The sequence below is a fragment of the Rutilus rutilus genome, assembly GCF_951802725.1.
Source record: "Rutilus rutilus genome assembly, chromosome: 21".
Taxonomy (NCBI): domain Eukaryota; kingdom Metazoa; phylum Chordata; class Actinopteri; order Cypriniformes; family Leuciscidae; genus Rutilus; species Rutilus rutilus.
In genome coordinates, this window is record NC_140226.1 from 5,497,093 (window position 1) to 5,517,795 (window position 20,703).

The 20,703-nt window shown below is 37.4% G+C and overlaps 1 protein-coding gene across 3 annotated transcripts in view; it reads right to left on the reverse strand.

Moving 5' to 3' along the window:
- Nucleotides 1-20,703, reverse strand: part of galnt16 (UDP-N-acetyl-alpha-D-galactosamine:polypeptide N-acetylgalactosaminyltransferase 16) — a 54,768-nt gene that overhangs the window by 23,985 nt on the left and 10,080 nt on the right. For all 3 annotated transcript variants that reach the window (XM_084392854.1, XM_084392856.1, XM_084392855.1), the window contains exons 4-8: nucleotides 19,206-19,273; nucleotides 10,325-10,390; nucleotides 9,330-9,451; nucleotides 1,838-1,925; nucleotides 507-591 (exon numbers count right to left, since the gene is read on the reverse strand). In XM_084392854.1, coding sequence (XP_084248980.1) covers nucleotides 507-591; nucleotides 1,838-1,925; nucleotides 9,330-9,451; nucleotides 10,325-10,390; nucleotides 19,206-19,273 — 429 coding nt within the window. The remainder of the gene's footprint in view (nucleotides 1-506; nucleotides 592-1,837; nucleotides 1,926-9,329; nucleotides 9,452-10,324; nucleotides 10,391-19,205; nucleotides 19,274-20,703) is intronic.

The following is a 20,703-nucleotide window of genomic DNA, read 5'->3' on the forward strand; positions in this document are numbered from 1 at the left end:
CACTATGGACAGAATAAAGGTAAAGTTAAATCTCTGCCTCTTTGTCGTTCTCGTCATAGTCTAAAAACCTTAATGTCAATCCCTGAATAAAGATTTTTGTGTAGTTTTTTGCTGCTTTGATGTCCCCACCAACGTCAAAATCAAACCTACGCTCTTGGTTGTTATATACTATTTACACGCAAAGTGGGGTTGAAAGGTCTGAGACCACTACAGTAAAATGCTTCTAGTTTTATAAAAGCTCTTGCGGGCTTGAATTTATAGATATCCTGTTACAAATTTGCTTCCATTTTATTATTGATCAAGAATTTTACATATGTCTTATTTATCTTGCGTCAAAACTTTGTGTTAAAATTTCTAAAACATTGTTTATTTCTCAGTTGAAATAAAAATATCCTAGATTTTCTTTACTTGATATACTATACTGTATGTATATGAGAGAGAGAGAGAGAGAGAGAGAGAGAGAGAGAGAGAGAGAGAGAGAGAGAGAGAGAGAGAGAGAGAGACACCTGATTGGTTGAGTTGGGTCGTTTCTTGCCATTTTCTGTTCTATAGGAATCTGCTCCCATTTGAAGTGTAAACTCCAGTCGAAACCTGATGTCAGAGGGGGAAAAGTGAGGCAGTTATTCCTGGATCACTCGAATAAACACATGCAATTCTTTTTAATCTGTCAGACTCAGCAATCAGACTAGTGGAGGACCAATATGTATTTTCTGGTGGCCGATCAAGGGTGGCACCTCTCCTTCAAGAGTGGCGAGACTAAATGTTATGCTTTTGGGATTATGATTTAGTGATTCCAAACGCTTTATAACAAGGTTGTAAACATTGCCATTTGCAGAGTTAACATGTGCTACATTCTATAGGCATCATGAATTAATACATTTCTTTTTAACGTTTCTTAATGTTCATTTCTAGATATTGTCTATAAATATACTTTTGTCCATTGTCATCTTAGTTCTTTCTTAATGATGTTACATCCTTTTTTTTTTTTTTACTATTAAAAATAATTGGTATATGTAGACATTTACATAACCCAAGATTATTAATTCATGTTAACTATTATGTAATGTTAATGTTTGCACAACCCTTTTGCAATGTTACCGATATATTAAATAAACAGCAATCATAGTATTCAATACTGTAATTCTAATATAGTATTTTTCACAAATAAAGAAATTGTTAAAAACATGAATAAAAAGAAAGTAAATACTGTAACCAGCAGAGCACTCTGCTAAGTTTGTGCATACTGGAACTCATATTTTCTCAAATAAAGATCAGGTAACAGTAATTGCTCTTTCTCAAATGTTTGTCTCCTAATATTCCTAAAAATAAAAATAAAAACAGACATAAATTCTTAAAGTCAATCAGATAAAGTCAAATTCTGAGAAATGAGTATGTAGAGCTATAAAACTGATGCGGATAGAAGCTCGGATCATTTGATTTTAGAAGAATTTGGTGAAATATTTGGGTGTTGTTATTGTTAACTAAAATTAAAAACTATTAAAAATCAGTTTTAAATTCAAATCAAGCTGAAATTACATAAAATAAAATAAAATATTAGTTGAAAAACTTAAAACTAAAATTAAAACATAAAATTATAAATATTAATTAATGCTACAAGTATATAAATAAATACTAAAATAACACTGGTTTATACTGAGACTTTGGTATATTGTCAAACCTGAGCAGAGTCTGAGATTTCTAATACTATAGAGGAGACACAACATGTGAGATCACTGGGGATTGTTCTCAGGAGAAACATCTAAGAAGTTCTCCATTTACTCTCATTGCTTTCTGAAAGAGATGAATCAGACACATTAAAGAGGTTGAGTTCTCTCACCTCCTCTCAGGTCTGCAGAGGCGGCCAGATACGCAAAGTTATCCAGACTGATGACATCAATGATGGGACTGACCACACGAGTGTGATCCTACAGGAGAACACAAACCACAAATGATCATTCCAAATGACTTATTTCAGTATATGTGTCTGGATATTTCCAAGCATTTAAGTTAATGAGTTTATTTAGTCATCATTGCATTTCAGGCCAGCTTAAATACAGCATTGAGGACACAGACATTTGTGTGCAAAGTCAGCACACTGTAAAAAGTGATATGATCAATAAGTCATGGTAAATTATGTTTTTCCATTACTTTAACTCAATATAATTTAACCAAAATCAACTTTTATTTTTTTAAGTTAGGATTCTGCTAGCCAAGATTTAAAAATGAGTTGATTTGATTATTCTTAAAAATTAAGACAGCAACTGTGCTTCAGTTTTTAAGTTGAATCAGGTGAACATTTTCTAAAGTGCATGAAACGAAAATCTGTCTCTGTTCTAAATGCATGCTATGCTATCTTATTATGAATGATTAATTCATGTAGGCATATTAGTAAAGTGTATATTCTGTTTTGGTTTTGTTTTGACTCTGTTTGCCTGAGTTCTTAGATAGTTTCTCTGGTTGTTAATTCGTTTCCACACACCTGTTTGTCACAAATTCCATGTGTCTGGGTCCATGGACTTTTATTTTGATATTATTTTGCCTTACTTTGCCTGTGTTTAGTTCCAGTGTGTTTAGTTCCTGTTCCCTAGTTTGCCATTGTCATTCATTGTTTTATTGGTTAATTGCAAAAAGAATTTGGTTATATTTTCTACATTTTTTGGGTTATTTTTTCAGTGTTTGGGTAGTTTTTGTGTTACCCATATCCTGGGTCAGACGTAACAACCACGTGTTTGGGTAGTTTTTGTGTAACTCAGATCCTGGGTCAGACGTAACAACCCCCAGTGTTTGGGTCGTTTTTGTGTAACCCATATCCTGGGTCAGACGTAACAACCACGTGTTTGGGTAGTTTTGTGTAACTCAGATCCTGGGTCAGACGTAACAACCCCCAGTGTTTGGGTCGTTTTTGTGTAACTCAGATCCTGGGTCAGACGTAACAACCCCCAGTGTTTGGGTCGTTTTTGTGTAACCCATATCCTGGGTCAGACGTAACAACCACGTGTTTGGGTAGTTTTTGTGTAACTCAGATCCTGGGTCAGACGTAACAACCCCCAGTGTTTGGGTCGTTTTTGTGTAACCCATATCCTGGGTCAGACGTAACAACCCAGGGATTGAGTTGTTTCTCACGGGCTTGTTGCGACCTCTTCAAGAGAGAGCAGTGCAGCTCCGTCAAAATGTGGTAAACAGCAGTGCAGCTCCGTGTCTTCGGTAAAGGTTTGTGTACATTTTCTGTATCTATAAATTTGTTATTGTTCTGTATATCGTTTAATTTTATGATTTTTTGGTTACGAGTGAAACGCAGGGCGGCGGTCTGAAGATAGAAGGTTCCCCGATCCCAATCCCAAATTGGGTTGTCTTTAACCCAGTGTTTTTGAGAGTGTGATTAGAGTCTCACGTGTCCCCATTGCCAGAGTGTATTTATTTCCTCAGTTAGCTTCTGGTCTTTGTTGACGTTACTAACTGGATTGTATCTGTTTGTTTCTTGGTTTCTATTAAATTCTACTTAACTGCTCTTCAAGCCTAATCTCTCAGATCAACTATCCAGCATACGTGACACTGTTTCTGTTCTCCTTGATTAGTTTTTCTCGATTGCTTAAACACACTTCTTGAAACTATGCTTCTGTAAACACAAATCCATAACGCCTCACCCAGTTCCTCAAACATCCTATTTTCAGGTCGAAATGAAGCTCTACACTCAAAACCATTCACTCTTGCTGAAAAACCAAACTTTGCCCTCAGACAGGACACACAAGCCCTCACAAACACACACACTACAACATAGTCTAACACACTGGTGCAATAAATTCAAAACAACATTTCCAAAACTGGTAAGTTCTGTTGTTTGTGGTCCCCCCTCCCCTCCTCCTCCTCCACTCCAGTGTCCTCCTCCACCTCCTCTCATCCTCCTCCACTCCAGTGTCCTCCTCCACCTCCTCTCATCCTCCTCCTCCTCCTCCTCCACTCCAGTGTCCTCCTCCACCTCCTCTCATCCTCCTCCTCCTCCACCTCCTCTCATCCTCCTCCTCCACTCCAGTGTCCTCCTCCACCTCCTCTCATCCTCCTCCACCTCCTCTCATCCTCATCCTCCTCCTCCACTCCAGTGTCCTCCTCCACCTCCTCTCATCCTCCTCCTCCTCCACCTCCTCTCATCCTCCTCCTCCTCCACTCCAGTGTCCTCCTCCACCTCCTCTCATCCTCCTCCTTCACTCCAGTGTCCTCATCCTCCTCCTCTCATCCTCCTCCTCCTCCACCTCCTCTCATCATCCTCCTCCTCCTCCTCCACTCCAGTGTCCTCCTCCACCTCCTCTCCTCCTCCTCCTCCTCCTCCACTCCAGTGTCCTCCTCCTCCACTCCAGTGTCCTCCTCCTTCTCCTCCTCCTCCTCCACCTCCTCTCATCCTCCTCCTCCTCCTCCACCTCCTCTCATCCTCCTCCTCCTCCTCCACTCCAGTGTCCTCGACCTCTTCCTTCATGTCTTTCTGGATCCATTGTTCCAAAACCCAATAAACTGACTCTGGCGCTTTCATCTATCTATTGAAGGTTCTGATTGATGTGTGATCAGTTTGACTCTTATTGTTTCCTCTTGGGTAATTGTGTGCAAACTGAGCTGAAGCTGTGCTGACTTGAGTGAACAATATTGAATGCTAGTGCTTCCTAAATGACAACATGGTCTAGGCAATGAGAAATGAAGGGATTTGTGTGTAGAGTTTTGCAGTGACAGTTCAACAAATCTGACTCATGTGTCAAAACAGGGGAATGTTGTTTATAGTTTAGGGAAATGGGTGTGCTTTTTGATAAATGGCGTTATGTTTTGAAATTTTTGTTCAAAAGTCTGGTTCTAGTATTTAAGCAATCAAGAAAAACTGTAATTTAAGCCTTGAGCTCTTTCAGTTCAGTGTCCGGTGTTGACTATGTTTTTTTGTGTTGTCTATGACTTGTAATTTTTAATCAAAATGTCGACGCATGCCGATCATTTAGTGCACCTAAACTCCGCCCATTTTGCATGTCACGCCCACATCTCAACATCCAATCAACACCCAATGCATAGAACGAAGTCTCCGCCCCACATGTTTTCTTTCGTAATAATCCAGTATGGCCAGTCCAGGACACCAGCTGACCAGTAGACCAGTCTGGTTTCAGCTGCACACTTGTAAACTACAGCATAGCAGTGTAAACTTGTAGAGCAGACCATTACAAATATTATTCCTCCATTTTCTGTAACAGCAACTTTCTCTTGTGTTTGTTTTTCACAACTTTCCAAAAGAGGAACAAATTATAGAGAGATGGATCGTGGCAGTCAGAAGAGAGAAAGATGTCAAATGTAGAGTCACTCCCTCCCTCAGCAGCTAAACTAGAAACCCCCTCAGTTTGTTCGTTTTAATGCCAAGATAATATAACAGATACATAAATAACATATTTATTACATAGGTAGAATGTTATACATGCACATTCACTTTTTTTAAATTAAGATATAAATTGAAATAGATAAAATAGACTCATTTGAAATATGGTTTGCTGCTGTGTGAGTACAGTTGTGCATAAAACTATTTATGAGCCTGTACTGTAAGCGTGTGTCACATTAAAAAAAACTTGAGCGGGGGAAGTTCATATTACAACTGCATAAGAAAATCAAATGTTTTCAATTACAGCTGGCGCTCTACCCAAAGACACTGAACTCTGTGCTCAGAGCTGCAGTGTGTGTGTGTGTGTGTGTGTGTGTGGAGGGGGACCCAGAAATCCATCTGCAACATATCCCACATAGATTCATAGATTCATACAGCATTAGGCAATCATGAACAACATTAGGACACTCCACTTAGTCGTCCACGGCTTGTCAAGTTTTGGTTACACTTTAAGATGAGTGTTTGGTTTAGGGTTAATTGCATGTAATTATGCATAATTTATAGTTATTACTACAGTAACTACATGTAACGTGTAACAATGACACTGTAAAATTAAGTGTTACCCAATCTTTCCATCCATTTGAATTACACAGTTTTAACCTAAACAAACTAATAAACTTAATTTGATGCACATTTGACAGTCATTCATAAATGAAACAGGTACGATTTCTGCACTCAAAATAATTATGGCCAAGTTTTTTTTTAATTATCTGCATCAATCTTTTTTTTTTTAAATCATTTTAATAAATTAAATAATTCAAAAGGTTTATTGTAAAAATCATTAATTCAGTTAAAAAGTATGACCATGATTAAAATATGGCTAGCTGTGGACACTAGTTTCAACATATGAGATTAAAACATTGGATTTATTGATGATAAACATATAAAACTGGTGATTGTGTATCTAAAATCATTCGTTTTATTAGTACTATTACAGTAATCTTAACTGTTTCATTCATGTATGACTGTCAAATATGAATCACTTTAAGTTTACAAGTTTGTTTGTTAAAACTGTTATCCAAATGGACTGAAATTATATATCTTGAGTACAGTGTCCAAACAAGGTGAGTACGTTTAAATTATGTTTTACTCTAGAATAAGAATTTATTTATTTATTCATTCAATTTCAAATGGCCATTTACTATCGTAAAGCTCTTTACAAACTGTTATTTTTATGGATCCAGAAAAAATGCAAAAAGAATAGAATTTTGTAAATCTGAATTGTATAAAATGTGACATTTAACAAATTGTTTTTGAGGCATATGTAACAGATTTGTATTTTTAAATATTTGTATCATTCAGATTCTAAAATGAACATTTTTATTTAGAATCCTGATTTTCTTCTTTAGCTGCAAACTTTGTGATTTCTTTAATTTCATAACTGAATATTTTCTAACTAATTTCACCAAATCTGCTGTTTATAAATGCAGATCCATAAAAATATGCATCAAATGTACAAAATTCAAATTGCTTTGTCATTTTTCTAGCTCCATACACATTAGAAACTGTTAGTCTGTTGAAGTGTGAAGAGTCAGACTGAGTGCCGCTCAAGACTTCACACACTCAACACTTTCACAGTGATGTTTGAACAGTGTGTGTTTCTCTCAGTGTGTGTCTTCAGTTCTCTGATTATTCAGACGTGCGTCAGCTCATAGTGTTTGACTGAGAAAACCACAAACACAAAGCGATCACAAACAGTATAAAAAATTACCCCTGAGTAAAAAAATGGAAAAGAAATAGGAACATTCATGGACTGTATTATTTTCGGGGGGATATAACCAAATTTTTGTATTTCCATCTGAAAAATCTTTCTGTCTGTAGCACAAACAAGATCAGTTACAGCTCTAATGCTGGAGGACAGCAGATGAGTAGATGATGATGATGATGATGATGATGAAGATGATAATCGCTCTTGATGATTTAGGACGAGAGAGTCTACATGGTGCAGCTGTGAGAAGACAAACTGCTTTCCTCTCGCTCGGATTCTGGGAAAATCTCCCTCTGAAGAACCAGACTGGATTCAGGCCATCATGACTCACTACTGACATCATGACACTCACACTGCTGAAACACCGTGATTTGCTGCAGAGGTCACGAAGACCGAGAGTGTATTAAAACGTCCTGACACGACACACAGCTATCTAAAACAATACTGAGTAGTTTAATGCCCTTTAATGCTCTCCGGTCACAAGTTCATTCTGATGAAGTCAAAAATCTGATTGTACTACAGTAATCGTGCAAAATCACGTGTCACTAGTTAGAAGCTAGTCAAATTAGCAGGTTATTGCATGACATGCATCATCCTCTGAAATTGTGAACAAATCTAATAACAAATCTCGACTACATTAAACACAGGCTCATGCAGTGATGATAATCATGACGTAGTGTGTTTTGTTCTGAGAGCATCACAATTCAAATGACATTTATAGTCAATTTTCCAAAACGTCAATCACTTTGAATTCTGTTTTGCCGGTTTCAGATTTGGGACGTTTGTGTTTAATTTTGTACAGTAAATAACTGTAGTGCGGTTTGCTTCGTGACTTGATGACGCAAACCAATGCAAAATATGATTCCTGAAGAAAGCACTGCTCTAAATCAGAGATGATCAGTGTTGCTCGTAAGCTACACACACTTCTGACGTTCCTCCACAGACTGTCTGCATGATGTCTGGAGAATAGCTCGAGATTTCGCCAGTTCTCCAGACCAGTCACCTGACCAACTGGACAAACTACACTGCCAGTCAAAAGTTTAGAGTAATTACGATTTTTTTTCTTCTGCTCACCAAGGCTGCATTTATTTGATCAAAAATACAGTAAAAACTGTAATTTTGTGAAATATTATTACAAATTAAAAGAAAAATTGTGTTGCAGTTTCCAAACACACACAAAACGAAGCAGCAAAACATTTTTTTTTAACATTGATAATAATAAGAACAATTATTAATAATTGAGAACCAATAATAACTGGTAATAACTGACCATCAAATCATCATATTAGACTGATGTGACACTGATGACTGGAGTAATGATGCTGGAAATTCAGCTTCGATCACAGGAATACATTTCAGCTTATATATATTCACACAGAAACAGTTATTTTACATTTGTAAATAATATTTCACAATATTACTGCCGCTACAGTACTTTTAATCAAATAAATGCTTTATTGGTGAGCATAAGAGACTAAAAATAGTAATTATTCCAGACTTTTGACCGGCAGTGTATATGGGAAGTGTTTTCTCCTTTTTAAAAGATCATATTTATTTCCTAACAATAGATGAATATTTGGCTGGTTTAATTGTATTGGTATTTAGCACTTGTTGTCCTAGATGGATCTGCGATGTGGGTAGTTGAAAACCAATAATAACTAGATACGTTTTTAATAAATGAATATCACTGTAATACTTTGCCGTTTTATTTGTATCTGCATGTTTTGAGTTTGTCACATTGGTTTGGGTTTTGGCTCACTTTTATAGTTTCATGTCTTTTATAGTTTATTTTAGTCAAAGTCCAAGTCTCTTTGTTTTGCTCATTTTGTATTATTGTAAATAAACTGCACATGGGTTCAGCTGCAACTCGCCTCAGTGGACTTTCATTACATAAATAAGGGAAGGCATTTATTATATCTTGCCTAATAAAGAAATAAACTTTTATGCATTAGACTGGCTCTGTTTACTCCTGGTATTAAGATGCGTTTTAAGATTAATTTTGCGTCGTCAACTTGTGATCCGATCGACCAAAACGCATCTTAATATCAGGTCTGAAAGTGTTCTTTTATAGATAATCTTTGTATATAATGGCACAGTGATGATCTATGGGGTGTTTGTGCTCGAGTGGCTGAGTAGTCTGACTAAAAATAAAACATGAAGGCGCTGTTAGTGATGCCGTGTGTAAGGGGTTTGCACGTATGGCAGAGAGTGTATCAAACGCACCTCTTTGACTCTCTGGATCATGGGCTGAAGCCAGTCTGTGTTGACCTCACAGTGACTGTCCAGGAACGTGAGGATGGAGGCCGAAGCCGCAGACGCTCCTCGGACACGAGACCGGATCAGACCTGATCGACACCGACAGACAAGCACATTCATTACACATAACTTCATTTTCCCATAACAAACAAGCGCACAAATCAAGCTCATCAGTTCACTCAGTAAATGACTGGGTTGTTTCTCATGTGAAATCTAAATGGGCGTTTTGTGGCATTTAGTCCATGTCTGTCTTAAAGCTGACCATCATCTATAAGCTTATGTCCTCCTTAATGTTGATTAAGCATAAACATATACACTACAGTTCAAAAGTGTCAGGTCGGTGAGATTTTTTTTATGTTTTTGAAAGAAGTCTCTTCTGCTCACCAAGGCTGCATTATTTGATCAACATAATGTCAAATATTATTACAATTTAAAGTAACTGTTTTCTATTTTAATATACTTAGTATAGTTTATTATCAATGTTGAAAACAGTTGCTTAATATTTTTTTGGAAACCTTGATAAATTTTTTACATGATTATTTGAGCATTTATTTGAAATACTTGTAACATAGTATTTACTGAAAAAAAGGTCAAATTTTTCTAGTGAAAAATATGATTATATGATTATAATATTATTAGTAAATTGTATTATATTATATAATATATAATAAAAAATATATATATATCTTTTAATTTATGTCAACAAAAAAATCGTAGGTGGTAAATCAGGTAGAAACAGCACTTTAAGGCAACAATTGCAGATTACAATGTTTTACAGTGTATGATTAAAAACGGTACAAGTGCATAAGAAAGAAAAATATGTCCAGGGGAGATATGAATTCTGAATTGTTTAAATATCTCTCCAATAACTGTACAGCATTTACGGATTCAACATAAAACATTACACATGTTTTATCTCAGTATATATGAGCGTGTCTCCACTCCTCTCATTTCACACGTACCTTCCCGGCGTTCATTTCTCAGGCAGCGCACCTTTGGGATCTGAGCGAGCAGTCGACAGTCATCAGCTACAGAGAGAGAGAGAGAGAGAGATCAGATTTCCCAGAATACACCAACAAACATCCCAAGGGAGTGTGCAGCACACATGTGCAAATCAACATTTCAACATGATCATTTTACAGTAATAAACAGGTCAAAATGTAACAGACAAGATACACGTAAACAATCTGTGAATGAAACAAACGCACACACACACACACACACACACACACACACACATAAGCCGTGTCCGCGGCTGACTTTGGAGGAGGAAGGATTAATTACAGCTTGATCACAAATCAGGTAAATCTAGACCTCTAGAGGAACCGCAGTGAAAACTAAACGCACTGACAAGCCAGGAATCCAGAAGCAGAAGTGGCTCAATTTTAATTGAATGATTTGCATTGTGCTCGGTTGCACTAATGGTTATTGAACATCTGCATTCTTTTGCTGAAGTGGAGGGAACGCTGAAAATATACCTAGAAAATGTTCAGCAGGGCAAAGGGAGTTATGTTTTTGCTGAGTTTCGAGCTTTAATCGAATGTGATGATAGACTATAAATGTGTATAGAAATTAAAAATAACTGTTTTAATAAATGTATGTTTTCTGATTGAACATATTTTAAAATAATTAATTTATTCCTGTGATCAAAGCTGAATTTTTAGTATCATTACTCCAGGCTTCAGTGTCACATGATCCTTTAGAAATCATTCTAATCATGAAACATTTCTTATCATTACCAATGTTGAAAATATTATTCATATTTATAATATTTTATGCTTCATATTTTTGAGGAAACCATGATACATTGCCATTCAAAAGTTAGGGGTAAGTAAGATTTTGAAAGATGTTTCTTATATTCTCTTATGTTCACCAAAGCTGCAACTATTTGAGGAAAAATAGAGTAATTTTTTTTTAAGGTATCATTAAAGGTAGTGTAGGTAGGAATTTTATAAAAAACTTTTTTCCAAATTTGTTTAAACTTTCTATATATATCAATACATAATTAAAATGTAAGTACTCTGAAAAAAAGAGTATAAAAATCGAGTAACTCTAGACCGTTTAATCTGCATTAAACACAGCTCATTATTTCCATTCGGGACGAAACAAAGGATTGGCTTAGGCGACTGTCACTCTCTCGCAACCATGGCAACCACCCTTTTGCAACAGGATCTGCCCACTTGCGCGAACCCGTTTGATTTGAGGAATTCAAGAGGCACGGAACCTAGGAATAGCAAACCAATGGCAGAGAAAGAGCAATCAAAATTCACATTACCGGCATATGCAGTTAGCGAAGGCAAACAAGGCAAAAAAAGGAAGACAGTACTAGAAAAGGTAATGAAAAAAAAGTCTTTAGATAAAAAAAGAAATAAAACGCGTGTCAATATCCTCGGACCCTAGTTGCACGGCCTCTTGCACGACCTCCTCTGCTTCGCCCTCGACCCCGGACATGTCCTCGAGCTGACGATGCTGTACTTGTCTCTGGAGTGTAGTCCTCATCAGAGTCAACAATGCTTTCATCATGGAAACTCTTACATGCAGAACACCATATGTTATGAATCTTACACGAAATTCACCTTCATCACAGTGTAACTGATGGTAATGGAAAAACGTGTATCAATACAACCTGTTTTTAGCTTTGCCTTATAGATAACTAGCTCGATAGCGAATCAAAAAATATATATTTTAAACTTTACCAATATTAATATGCTAGCTTGATAGTGAGTACTAAAATACATCTTATTTGTTTATATTCATAATGATAAAGTTAGATTTTTTTATTACATGTGATTCTGACATGATGTCACTACATGCACTGTGCTCCTTCCTCTCCGCTCGTCTCAGGTAAATAATGCGTCTTCCAGCTCAGCGGTCGCATCGCGCGTTCATGTGTTTTGGAGGCGTGGTTTTGGAAGGAGCCCAGAAGGGAGGGGGTGGAGTGAATGGAAATAATGAGCTGTCTTTAAAACAGTCGTGAGAGGTCTACAGACACTCGATTTTTATACTTTCTTTTTCAGAGTACTTACATTTTAATTATGTATTGATATATAAATAAAGTTTAAACAAATTTGGAAAATAAGTTTTTTATAAAATTCCTACCTACACTACCTTTAAGGAAAGAATTTTTAAGAGGAATCAGAACCAGAATTCCCTCTTCAGAATTAGAATTGCATCCCTGTTTCTATGTGCCGAAAAGCTTCTTATGGTTTGTATTGCATATACATGGTGTGTTTGTGTGTGTGTGTGTGTGTGTGTGTGTGTTGCATGTGTTAGAGAAAGACGGTGAAGAGGAAGAGTGGCAGATGGTGATGGGGGAGGATTAACCACAGATTACTGTGAGGACAAAAGTCAAGTCACACTCACTCTAATCCAGATGTCATCAAGATCTCACGACCACATTCACACCGTGGTTGGCAGATAGCATGCGTCTCAGAAACTTGTGTGTGGATTGTTGTCAGTATTTGTTTTGCGTGAGGAAATTAAATGTGTGGAATTTATATTCAGTGTTAATTACAAAGGAATATACAGCATCACAACAGATTTTTTGCTTAAATCAGTGCAACTCACTATAATCCTGATTCAAACTGAATCCTGTAACCTTTCATTAAAGTATTCAAAACCCACTTAGAGACATCAGGCAGACGTTGCCACGAAGTCTAACAGAGGAATCATTTGGATTGAATTGGTCTTTCCGGTGCCCTGAAGCAGCGTTCTTGCAGGAACCACCCAAACTGACTGAATGGAGGAATCGCTTGTGAGGGAAGATGAGGCGTATGGCCTGTCAGACCTCCTGAATCACGGGTGGTGGCGGGACAAATAGAAGCGCCTGCTGAGAGCCTAGAGGACAGTCAGGCACACAATTTCACGGTGTGCATCAACCTCCCTTTCGAGAAGTCGCTCTCAGGGACCAAGGTTTGAAAGCGTCAGGACTCACGACTTGGTACCAAGTCGGTACTGACATTTTTAAATTGTGACGCTTTGAGCGCTGGTGAGCGGAATCGTAAGCACTTCTGATTGGCCATTGTGTTCACACGCTCATCGGATATGTCTGTGGTTGGCTACAATGGGGCTAGGTTTGAGGTTAGTTACTAGTAATTATGAATATAATGCTGTTATTACTATAGTAAGTAGATGTAACATATGTAACTACATCAACTTAAAATAAAGTGTTACCTAATAATGCACCTAATTAAAGTGTTACCTAATACAGGGACTTTTGATTTATTCATAAAAATTTTGCCAAGTTCTGTGACATTCCGTGTTATTTAGTAAATTACATTTTTATGATTCCTCCTGCATTTTCCGTATTGTGGCAGACTCAAGCCAAAAGAGCTCACCAGCAAGTCTCTGTGATATCCTGATCCCGATTCCTCCATCTATGTAACAAAAAGCCTCATGATCTGAGGTTTCATTCATGCCGGTATACCAAACAGGGTAAGTCCATTTCAAGTGGTCCAAAAATGGTAAATATTGTAAAAAATTGTAAAGTTGCTTGACCATTAAAGGTATAGCGGAGGATTTTTTACTTCCGGGTGGATCACCTATACTATTGGTCCTCCTAATTGTCAATCATTCTGGTGAATCAATCAAACTTATTCAAAAAGTGGAGAGGGCGGGTCTTATCTAAAATTCAGAAAGATCCTCCACTATACCTTTAATTTTCAGGTTTTTTTTTTAATCTTTATGTGTTGGTATTGCAAAACAAGTTTTTTTTTTTCTTTGTCAAACAACGGCTTTGTGTCATGGTTCAAAACAAATTTTATAGTTCCGGTCCTTGATTCTGATTGGTTAAGCCGCGTTCAAAGCCGTTGTAAATTACTCAACAAACACACACCTGTGACCGCATTACATTAGTGTTACTGCACAACTGCCGTTTGTGATTCTTTGTTGCTGCATGTGTTGCTTGGCAACCTCTTTGGAACTACATTGCTTGGCGGAGGAATAAATGTGTTATAACGTTATATTACATGGCTTGGTTGAATTCTAATGTAGAATGCGGTGTGTTATTTCTTGACCGCTGCGAAGTATAACACGCCGTTGCCATGAAAAACAGAGCGTTGCTATGGACGCAGGATTCTAATCGTAGAGACGGAACGGATTATTTTCTTTAGTGGAAGCAATACAATCGTTTTTAATTCAATAAACTCCTTTTTAAATCAACATTTTGTGTCAAATTATTGATTTATTTGGTAGGTAGCCATGTAATAAGCGGGATAATGTAGAGCGAGGCGGTTGTTATAGCGAATACAACCCCTTCAGGCTGATTCAAGACATAATGATTCAAGATTCCTGATCAGCCTGTCGGGGTTGTATTCGCTATAACAACCGCCTCGCTCTACATTATCCCTTACGTATTTTTTGTTGCTGGGGTTTATTTTATGAATGAAATAAATATTAGAATGAATATTTTTATGGAGTAACCGTTCTATAAAAGCAATAAGCCCCTTGAAGCCGTGTTTTACAGTGAATTTAGAACAAAACCCCCTTAGCCGTAAATCACGGCTTCAAGGGGCTTATTGCTTTATTAGTCTACATGTGCACTATATACTTACCTTTACTCCCTAAAAACTTAGGAAAATTAGAAAACTAAAACTTGACCAATCCTGATCATTACATTTGGACTTGTTAAGTCTAAGGGGGAAAAAAAATTGCACAATGTTTTTATAAGTACCTTGAAACCTGGACTAAAGATCAGTTTTTTGTTGTTGTGCAACACAAAATGTGTTGTGCGCCATGACACAAAGACAGCCGTTGTGGTTAAAACAAGTAACACAAAAATATAAAACTGGTGCTTTTACAATAGCAATACATAGAGGTCATCAATAATCATAAAAAATAATTTAAAAAAAGGAAAATTTAAAAAATGCTCATGTAATCTTCATTGCACCACTTGAGATGGACTGACCCAGCGGTGAGAAATGAGTTTAAGGTTGCCAGCTCTGCATAACAAAACTAGCCCAATGGCCAATCAAAAATAGACCAATGATCATACTCCAAACATCAAATCATGGCATTCCCAAACCTAAAATACATATTTTGCTGTCACTGTTATGCAAATTGAAAACCACTAAATCATAGTGATCATTAACACAGCTCAAAGGCTCCCTACTAGTGGCCCTCCTTCACAAAACTCAACATGTAGCATGGTTTTATCATTGGTGACTGTTAAAAAGTAGCCCAATTCCATGAGAAAACTGCTGACTTGGCATCCCTGATCGAGTTCTCAACTCAACGAGTTTAATACTCTTAAATTTAGTGACAATGACATGTGAAGGCCAAGAATGGTAACCCATATTCAGAATTTGTCTTCTGCATTTAACCCATACAAGTTAGAAGTAGTGAGAAGTGAACACACACACACACACACCGTGAGCAGTGGGCAGCCGTTTTTCTGCGGCACCCGGGGAGCGATTGGGGGTTTGGTGCTTTGCTCAAAGGGAATCTCAGTCATTTCGGTATTGAGATTTAAACCCGCAACCTTCAGGTTTCCAGTCTGACTCTCTAATCACTAAGCCTAAGTACAATCAGTAGCAATAGCCATACTTGCCTTAAAAAACAGGACTAAAGTGAGATATACAGCGTGAAAAAGCAAGAAATCTACTAAGTGTCCTGCTAATGAAAGAGGAGTTCAGGTGTGTTAAGACTAGCGTTAACAGGATTTAAAGGTGCAGTGAAAATCCTGCCTTACCCTTCAGAACACATTTGCTCATTTGCAGGTTTACATGTCCAGCAGAATGAAAACATTGCTGCTTCAGCATGAAGCCTGGCAGTGTTTCAAACCGGTGCAGTGAACCCGGTCAGGACAGCTGCTAGCTGGCACCTCTGAGGCTCATTTGTTGGAGGTAATTACATTGAATAGTCACGGCCATTCACAAATACACACAGAAACCTGATCAGGACAGCTGGCTAGAGCTAAACCTCCAAGCTGCTCGCCACCATGATCAACACCCCCATCTGCATGTACATGATCTGATATTGAGAGGGTTGTCAAGCTTTGGCTGGTGGATTCAGTAACGACACTGTGTGGGGAAAAGCATCTTGCTTCATTGATAGCAATCCAAAAGTTGCTTTGTATGTACATTTCTTTCATATCCATCACAATGATTTTGACACCTTATAATAATGTTCAGTTTGTTTACCTGAGTGCAATGTAACTATTAATAGAGAACTGCGAAAAGCATAGACTACTTAAGTGCAAACTGAATGTAATGTTTCCAGACACTTATTTGCAATTTTTTATCAGTAAATAAATCATTCATCAAACCTGGCACATTTTGTAGTTTATCCAGCAACAAACTAAAAGCTCGTTTAAATTATTGAGGAGCTTTCTGTTCTGCAAACAACCCTGCGCTCCTCCATCCAGATGTGCTGAGCAACACATATTCCTCTGACTCTGATAACAAAGACAAATATAGTTCAAGATACTGACTGTTTGAGCCTGACTAGATGCAGGTCTTGAAAACTCAACAAATTAGATACAATCCCATGACCTGAGCAAAAATCAGCCTGCAAACTTCTGAACAAACTCATTGTGTTAGTTTAACATGCTTTGAAATAAACACACAACTTCTAATCTTTGGGCATGTCTGAGGTCAGTGAAATCTTTATAGCTTTAATCCAGTTACTGTATATTTAAAGTTTGCCAGAGGCTGTTTGCACACATTATAAAACAGTGGGTCCTATTTTAACGATCTGAAACGCAAGTATCAAAGCGCAACGCAAGTAACTTTGTGGGTGGATCTCGGGCGCTGTTGCAATTATACCGGCGGGATAAATGACTCTTTCGCCCGACGCAAATCTAAAATGGGTTGGTCTGAAGTAGCTTCATTACTCATAGGTGTGGTTTGGGCGTAACGTGAAATAAACCAATCAGAGCGACATCTCACATTCCCTTTAAGAGCAGGCGCGCTTGTTCCATGGCGGGTTGCTATTATAACAGCAGATTTGCCAGGCACACGCCAGGAGTGGTTCACAGCCGAGGAGACCGACGTTCTCGTCAGGGCCGTAAAACACAGAGAAGTGACATTGGGGATGGAGAAACCCACCCAAATTAGCTTTGGTTAAACAGGCCTATGATAATTTGGGTAAATGTGTAAGCTAGATGTATGCCTATTTTTTCACATCTTCATGGACACCACAATGATTTCCCTCGTGTGGTAATATTTTTCCTTGTAATAATGTATGGTTTTCTAAAAATGGGAACTGCTGCGTCTGTGTGTAGATGAGAGAATCAAAGTGTATGCGCGTTGTGCACACGCTACATTATGGCCAAGCATGCGCCCTTAAAATAGCATCTGAATAATGCGCCACTGACTTTAGACTAGGTTTTTCCTGGTCTGTGGCGGAATTGTTTTCTGAAACTGCAAAATAGCACCAGGGAATGTTTGCGCCGGAACACGCCTCCTCTTTGCGCTGAACCGCCCCGGGGAGCGCAAGTTCATTCCCTAACTTACCGACGTGCGTCTGTGGAGGGAAAAGTCCGCTGTGCGTCGGGTGCAAAATAGGAATGATACATGCGTCGGTGTGCAAAGTCAATTGCGCTGGGTGCAAGATAGGGCCCAGTATATGCAATAATAATTTTCTTACTTTAGTATTTGTGTCTTTTTTCAGTACAAATATCTAAACACTCTTAAATCACGAAACATTTACAAGAGAAGCAAAAAGTCTTGCTCTCTGAAAAAAATTTCAACATTTATTGAGTTTATGCTTAAACCAAGAAAATAAGTATCTGTCAATGGGCTAAGAAAAATCACACCATTGGCATTTTGTTCTTGTTTTAAGCATAAACTCACTTAATTTTAATTTAAAAAAATTCAGAAAGCAAGACTTAATATCTAATGTCATTTTGCATCTCTAGTAAATCTATCTATCTATCTTGATTTAAGAATATTTAGATATTTGTACTGAATAACAAGACAAAAATAATTTGGATGATTTAAATATGTACTAACATTAATATTAATCTATTGATACAGTGCACTTATTGTGTACACATGTTTTTACATTGTATTTATGTTAAAAAAAATATATATCTGCATGTAGTTACATCTATAATAATACTTTTAACCCTTTCCCTACATCTTAACCAACCCATTAACCTATACCACCAAATAGCAGCCCAAGTTGAACACAATAAGCACATTGTACCTAACTTTTTTTTTTTTTTTTTTTTTTTTTTTTTACATAGTAGTTAAAGACAGCTAATATAAAGTGGGACCAATCAGTTTTGCAGTGTATTCACTGTATATGATTAGCACTGTAAAGACTGCTATAGATAGGCAAATCTAACCAGAATTTAGTTCAGAAACCTGACAATTCATCAGATATGAACCCTTTAAGCAATCAGTAGTGCAGTCTTATCTCATTTTCAGTTGCTTGCATCTCTGCATGTGTGTGTGTGTGTGCGCGTGCGTGTGTGTGTGTGTGTGTGTGTGTGTGTGTGTGTGTGTGTGTGTGTGTTTTGAATAAAGCACTGCCTAAGCTCAACACATGATCTCTGTAAAGGGAAAAATAACATTTGCCAACTTCATGTCTCTCTGTCGCTCCACAACATTAATCACAACAGAGCTGCAATTCTGATTGTGCCGTTTGTTTCCTCACCATGACAACAGCAGGGCTGGGTTCAGCCTTGGCTCATAGATGGACACAGAATGAGCAATAGTTATAAAGAACTACAGCTAATGCGTCCACAAAGGTCAAATATGAGCACACACAAATGTGGGAAACACTTTGTCATCATTCAGTGCTTTCATACAGTGCTTTCGTGTGTGTGTGTGTGTGTGTGTGTGTGTGTGTGTGTGTGTGTGTGTGTGTGTGTATGAAATGAAATGAAGCTCTACTTACGGTCGGAGCTAAAGTCATCCACGAGAATAATCTCCTGTATCAAATGAGGCGGGCTTCTCGTTAGTACACTGAAACAAAAAGAACAGGGTGAATAACAACATACATCCATATAAAAAGGCTAATGCGTTATACCTTAACCTAAGTATTAAACTTCAGTGTGTAACTTGTCCTGCACTGTTGTTACAGACATGAATGAAACCTTAAATTATGCAGGCGTGGTTAGGCTCTTTTTACTTGCGGCCCCTCGTAACACGCTAACAGATCCCTATAAAACCACGGTGATCGCATAGCAAAATGCCTTGTGAAGAAGAACTGCACTTTAGCAGACTTTTAAAAAGACGACGTGTTAGAATATACTGAATGTGATGTTAAATGAAAATGTATTGTAGTTTAAATGCAATTCAAAAGCAATTAGCTTAACTTTAGAATGCTTTTTTGACCCACTTAAGTACATCTTTATATGTGCTTTCATAATTATTTCTATTGTCTTTGAAATATGTTTCACGTGTACTGCTGAATGAAAAGACAAGCATTTGTGGTAATCTAGAAGACTTTAATGCCACTCCTATTGAAACTTGTATGTCATGTTTTTAAATATGTTCATAATTACACTATATTGAAATTGCAATATAGTACATTTAAATTATATTAAAGAGGCCATATTATTACCTTTTACAAAGTCTTGATTTTGTTTTTGGGCTATATTAGAATAGGTTTTGTTCAAAAAAACACATTGTTTTTCCCATATTCTCCATTGTTGCAGCTCCTCTCTTCCCAGTCTGTCAGTAACGCTCCGTTTAGTTCCTGTCTCTATGAAGCTCCTCCTTCTGAAAAGCACACTGTGCTCTGATTGGTCGGCTGGACTAGAATGTTGTGATTGGTCAAGTGCTTCGAGTGTGTTTGGGAAATGTCCCGCCCCTTCCCATAACCGCCAGTTTCAACACACTACTAACTAACTCAACCAGGCCCCGCCCCTTTATTCTGCGTATGAATTATTTAAATGAGGAATATTGTGGCGTGTTCGTTCCCGGAAGAAACTCAAGACTACAATGGAGGCGTTTCAGGAGTTCAGAAACACTGACACTGATATAGAGAAGAACTCCCGCTGGAGGGACTTTGTGCTTTGGATTTTTCATGCTCACACAGCAACATTACACACACCAAAGAAAGATGAACATGGAAAAAAAGCATAATAGGTCCTCTTTAACTTTAAATGTTATATCAAATAATATGCTACATTTAAAATTATAATCAAGTACTTTAAATGTGCTTTAGTATATTAGTCAGTACATCAAAATAAGTGTACTTCAATTTAAAATGTAAAACTTTTAATTTGACTATTACAAAAAGCTCATTAAAGTGTGCTCATTTTAAGTACACATAAGTGGCCTTTTTATTTCATTAATATTATATTATCTGCAAGTAAAGGATTTGGAAATAGGTAGAAATAGCTCTTTAAGGAAACAAGTGCAGGTTCTTCATTGGTAACAGGAGGATT